A 6,257-nucleotide genomic window follows, 5' to 3' on the forward strand; every position below is an offset into this window, starting at 1 on the left:
TCAGTGAATTCCTTCTCCAACAGCTCTACATAATCATATGGATGCTGAAAATCAGGTGAGCATTTATTATGTCCCTCTGTAACCGACTCCCTTGATTGCATCCCTGGTGTGTCCGTTGGAATTTTTTCCACAGCCGCCAGTGCCTCTTGATGTGGCTGAACCACCGTGTTGTGTGACTGAGTTTTCCTAATCTGTACCGGACTCTTAAGAATGGAAGAAGCACCCTTCATCTTCTTGTAAAAACCTAGTACAGTGACCACTGTCTTTTGTGCTCGGCTAACTGGGGCTGCCCTCAACCAGGGCCCAAATTTCTTGTCTTCATCTTTAAGGGTCCCTTCACTCTCCACCCAAGCTTCGCAGTCCCTATCATCGTGGTTGAGACAGCCACACCAGTAGCAGATGTTTGGTAGGCGCTCGTATTTAAACGGCACCCATAGTTCCTTCCCTTGCCCCATTGATACCTTTCTTCCACGACTTAAAGGAATAGTTATGTCCAGCCTAACCCGAACTCGTATGAATCTGCCTCCCTCCCCCTCTACTTCAGACTTCTTGATGACCGTTCCAACGTTACTGCAAATACCTTCCGCCACCTTTTGGTTCATGAACCTCACAGGAATGTCATGTACTTGCACCCAAAAAGTAGTGCGATTGAATTGTAATTCTTCAATTAGCGTGTCCTTGTCATAGCATTGCAACACCATGAGGTGTTTGTCAAAACTCCAAGGCTCATTGTCGAGGATAGTATCAACTTCAAGTTTACTATCAAAAATAAAAAGAACAATGTGATTTCCCATATTCTTAACTTTGAATCCATTTTTTGATCTCCACAAAGGCTTAAAGGTCGAGGCTATGGCTTCCATGTTTAGCGCTCATCTTGTGAAGAATTTTGTTGCAATGATGAATTCTGGCGTGGCCATATCATCTTCAAGATCAAAAGTTGGTCCTTCTCTATCTGAGAGTGATAAACCGTTGCAATGGTTTGTTAGTTCATCCATGGCTAAAGTGTTTCCCTAACCCCCGAAAAAATGTACCACAAACCTTAAGGATAAACTTGTTATCCTAAGGGACAAAAGCACCTAATAGAAGGGACAAAAAAATTCTACAGCCTAGGGGAAGCTCTGAGAGAGACTTTCACTAGAGCAGAGAAACACCAGGATAATTTGTAAAGTTTAGATTAGTGAGGACGAAACTTTTTTTTTTTTATTAAACTCACCACCTAATACTTATGATCATTTGATTACTACACTTTGTATAGAAATGATGAGATTTAAGTTTTATGTACAATACTTAAACAATAAATTCAAATATTTTATCCCACTCTTGTCATAGCATTGCAACACCATGAGGTGTTTGTCAAAACTCCAAGGCTCATTGTCGAGGATAGTATCAACTTCAAGTTTACTATCAAAAATAAAAAGAACAATGTGATTTCCCATATTCTTAACTTTGAATCCATTTTTTGATCTCCACAAAGGCTTAAAGGTCGAGGCTATGGCTTCCATGTTTAGCGCTCATCTTGTGAAGAATTTTGCTGCAATGATGAATTCTGGCGTGGCCATATCATCTTCAAGATCAAAAGTTGGTCCTTCTCTATCCGAGAGTGATAAACCGTTGCAATGGTTTGTTAGTTCATCCATGGCTAAAGTGTTTCCCTAACCCCCGAAAAAATGTACCACAAACCTTAAGGATAAACTTGTTATCCTAAGGGACAAAAGCACCTAATAGAAGGGACAAAAAAATTCTACAGCCTAGGGGAAGCTCTGAGAGAGACTTTCACTAGAGCAGAGAAACACCAGGATAATTTGTAAAGTTTAGATTAGTGAGGATGAAACTTTTTTTTTTTTATTAAACTCACCACCTAATACTTATGATCATTTGATTACTACACTTTGTATAGAAATGATGAGATTTAAGTTTTATGTACAATACTTAAACAATAAATTCAAATATTTTATCCCACTTTTCATGCTCCACTCTATACTCCACCAATAAAAACTTACCACGTGTTAACTTAATTAATTAAATACTATCATTAATTAATAATGGTAATACTAATAAGCCAATAATGATAGTATTTAATTAATTATGTTAACACGTGGCAAGTTTTTATTGGTGAAGTATAGAGTGGAGCAGAAAAAGTGTTACAGAAGACACAGTGAGTTTTTGAGAGTTAGGGGGCAAGTCCAATAATTAAAGGGTTGTTTGGTAGTGTATTTTGATCAATAGTTTTTAGTATTAAAACAATATTACACGTATTTCCATATACTTTTTTACCTACACATATTTCCAAAAAATACAAACAACATTACCAAACGAGCTGTAAAAGTCTAGTAGGAGAGGTAGATCCCGATTTAAATCAAAACACCAAATTAAATTTTTGACCTTAAAGTCTAGCGTTATTTTCATTGTGTTCCCTAAAATTTGAGTTTTTTTTTTTTTTTTTTTGGTCTACCAAAATTTTATTTTTTGTTTTTGTTTTTGTTTTTTTTTGTTTTTTTTAAATATTTCTTTCTTCATGATAGATATAGTTATTAAGTTTCAACAAAATAACATCATTTAGTGTTATATATAAATTATAATGTTGTGACCTTGGTTATTTGTTTTCTTGTGAGAGTATCGCAAACTAGAGAAAATTAAATTTCTATTGAACAAAATGTTTTGGGTGTATTTGGGGTTTGGATTTTAAGAAAGTGACAATATATGCTACTTTTAACCTATTTTATTTTTATGTTAAATATTTTTCGGAAAAAATATTTTATATATGTAGGATAGAGATGACTCTATTCTCCTCCCCACCGTCCAAGATTTATTAGATCTAGAACACCTATGCCTGAATCTATGTTTTTTCAATTTTTTCTAAAATTTTTTCAAAAGTTTAATCTCCTAGATCTTGAACTTCTATTGTATCTTGCCTGTAATATTTTCAAATTGGTTCAGATTTTGTGAGATTATGCCATGTTAAATTTTATTGTTGATTTGTGCATTGTGAGATTATATTATTTTTAGGATTTTTTTTACCTATACAAACTAAATGCCTTTAAATGTTTTCCAAAGCATTTTTAGGAATGTAATAAAATACCCAAAAACAAATTGTTTTCTGAAAATGTTTTCAGCTGAAAATATTTTATAGTTGAAAAATATTTTTCATTGAAACAAATGCACCCTTAATCTCCATATTTGTTAGTGCAATTTTCTCTTTATAGTTATCCTTGGACATAGGCTTTAAAGCCAAGCAGCGTAAACCCAGAGTGTTATTTTCATGTTTTTGATTGTGTCTATTTTTCTTTATATTTTCTTGGTTCCTATTATTTTTATTTTATTTTTTTAGATCTTTCTTTAAGTACGTAATAGTTTTCGATCACAGTTAATCTTGCGTGAGAGTATTTTCAAAAGCCTTTTCGTGCAACGCCACCCTCTACGAGTACCTTAACTCCATATATTACTTGTTTTTCTTCAAATTAGGAATAGACTCCATTTTCCTAGCTATGTGTCACAGGAAATCCATTTGCTTAATTTGAGCTTTTAACTTCAATTAATTATGCCAAGATCCTCAAAATCCGATATCAAAAGCCAAATAAAACACATACATATATAATAGTAATAATAATAATAAGGTAATGTCTATTAATACACATTACATGTAAGTGTAAATGATCACTTTAACATAAATCCATCACTTTTTTTCTATTATTTATAGTCGAACACTTCAAAGTTATGACAAAAATTATAACACAAAAGTTACGATACTAAGATTTTTGACTTGGTGTCATCAATTGTAAATTGTAAATGATCACTTGAACATAGATCCGTTAATTTTTCTCTCTTAATTCTTACCCAAAAGTTATGATATTCTAAGATTTTCGACTTGGTGTATGTATGAAAAAGCCGTAGCACATGCTTTTGGAGATGTTGACCTCTTACTGTCTATTTGCAACTGCATGACATGAAATATAAACAAAGCAATCAGTTTGTAGTAATAATACAAACAGGCCAATAGCTACGTCGTGTACATGAGGGAGCCAAGACAATGACTCAAAAATTTTGAACGTAGAAAATTATGAATACAGAATGGGTCAGCCAATGGAATTAACCCCCAAAAAAACATAAAATGAAATGGTCAGCTAACAGGCTGGGTCAAGCCAGTCAAAACCATTCAAATTCAACATTTTCCCGTATATGACCTAGTGTTATAGTTCTGTTTCCAACACTATAAATAAGACCCAATATGCCTCTCAATCTTCATTCAAAACCTTTTCTTTCTACAACACAAATACACAAGATCCAAAAATATTCTTTCTGCAACACAAATACACAATTACCAAAGATAAAAAACCTCTCAATCAAATGGCTTCAGCTCTCCTTTTACCTTCTGCGTCTTCTTCTTCTTCTTGTTCAAGGAAAATCCATGCTACTATTCAAGTCCCAAGACTTCCAAAACTCTCTTTCTCAGTTCCAAAAATACCAAAGAGAAATCTAGGTGAGGAACTGAATATAAGAGACGGGTTCATAAACACAACCCCAGTAGAAAAGTTGAATGTCATCGATGATAGATCACACAGCTCTAGTACTAATGTTACCATTCAACTCTATGCCATCTTAGAGGCCGTAGCTGATAGAGTAGAGATGCACGCCAACCTTGGAGAGCAACGTGACAACTGGAACACCCTTCTTCTAAACTCCATCAACATGATAATTCTCACAGCTGCAACAATGGCTGGTGTTGCTGCAACTGGTGGCATTGGAATGCCTCTTTTGGCTTTGAAATTATCGTCTACTCTTTTGTATTCCGCAGCCACGGGAATGTTGCTTATAATGAACAAAATTCAACCTTCACAACTTGCCGAGGAGCAACGCAATGCTACAAGATTGATCAAGCAGCTACAAAGCCAAATCCAAACCATGCTTGCCATTGGAACTCCAACTCAAGAAGATGTGAAGGAGGTGATGGAAAAGGTTTTGGCTCTTGACAAAGCTTACCCACTTCCCTTGCTTGGTGCAATGCTTGAAAAATTCCCGGCAAAGTTTGAGCCAGCTGTTTGGTGGCCTAAAAATCAAGTACTACAAAAGAAAAACTTTTCACATGAAGGAAAACAATGTAACAATGGATGGAGTGAGGAACTTGAAATGGAAATGCGAGAGATCATTAAGGTGGTGGAGAGAAAAGACATAGAGGACTACGTAAGACTTGGCAACTTGGCGTTGAAAATCAACAAGACTTTAGCTATCTCTGGTCCATTACTCACTGGCATAGCAGCCTTTGGCTCAGCTTTTATTGGTAATGGATCATGGGCACCAATAGTAGCAGTGGCTGCTGGGGCTTTAGCTAGCACAGTTAATGCTTTTGAGCATGGTGTACAAGTTGGGATGGTGATTGAGATGTACAGAAACTGTGGTGGCTTTTTCCAGCTATTGCAAGAATCAATTGAAGCCACACTAGAGGAAAAAGATTTGGAGAAAAGAGAAAATGGGGAACTGTTTCAAATGAAGGTGGCTATGAAACTTGGAAGAAGCTTATCACAACTCAGAGAACTTGCTACAAAGTCAGCTTCTTCCCATGTAGACGAATTTGCAAGCAAGCTTTTCTAGTTCTGGATTTTGTAATTAATCAAATTCTTTAATCTGATAATTGTTTATATAATAACTTGATTAATTCATTGTACAATCTTCTAACATAGAAAAAAATGTTATTCTCCAATTTTATATATATCAGCTACTTGTGCAAAAAGAGTTTGTAAAATAAAATGCATGTATTTCTTAGTTTCTCGATCACTTAATTGAATTCTTTGATTTGTCAATTTTTTATAACTTATTTAACTCTTTGTACAATGTTCTAACATTGAAAAAAATGCTAATTCTAAAATTTTATATTCGCTACTTGTGCAAAAAGATTTTGTAAAAGAATTTTTTTTGGTTTCTTGCATATAATAACTTGAATTTCCTATTACAAGGTGTTGAAAATCGAAGTTGCACAAACAAATAACTTTACGACAGTACCACAAGAGAGATCAAAAATATGTTGTTGAAGAAGTAATTCTATGTAGATTAGTTGAATATTTAGTAGACTATTCAAGACAGGTGGTCAAAAAATTGCACGGACTTTGATTATTTGAAATGTCTTAGTTTATTGTTTATTATGTTGAATAGTTGGATTTGGTCACGAAATTGGAGATGGTTAATTCAACTGAAACTTCCGGTCACCACCGCCACTTTCCTTTTTTGCATCTTAGGCCATAGAGTGAATAAAACCAAAAATTCAA

The 6,257-nt window shown here is 34.5% G+C and overlaps 1 protein-coding gene across 1 annotated transcript; it reads left to right on the forward strand.

Moving 5' to 3' along the window:
* Positions 1 to 489: 489 nt before the first annotated feature.
* On the forward strand, positions 490 to 5,586 carry LOC115962964 (probable F-box protein At4g22030). The gene is made up of 2 exons (XM_031081853.1): positions 490 to 511; positions 4,355 to 5,586. The coding sequence occupies exons 1-2, from the start codon at positions 490 to 492 to the stop codon at positions 5,584 to 5,586; spliced, it is 1,254 nt and encodes a 417-aa protein (XP_030937713.1).
* The last annotated feature ends 671 nt before the right edge of the window (positions 5,587 to 6,257 follow it).

Source organism: Quercus lobata, chromosome 10, assembly GCF_001633185.2.
Source record: "Quercus lobata isolate SW786 chromosome 10, ValleyOak3.0 Primary Assembly, whole genome shotgun sequence".
Taxonomy (NCBI): Eukaryota; Viridiplantae; Streptophyta; class Magnoliopsida; order Fagales; family Fagaceae; genus Quercus; species Quercus lobata.

What these genes read in the sequence shown, in the direction of transcription:
- LOC115962964 (XM_031081853.1), top strand. Translation starts at nt 490, where the DNA reads ATGTCCAGCCTAACCCGAACTC. An exon ending in GTCCAGCCTAACCCGAACTC is followed by an intron (nt 512 to 4,354) that starts GTATGAATCTGC and finishes AAATGGCTTCAG; the next exon opens with CTCTCCTTTTACCTTCTGCG.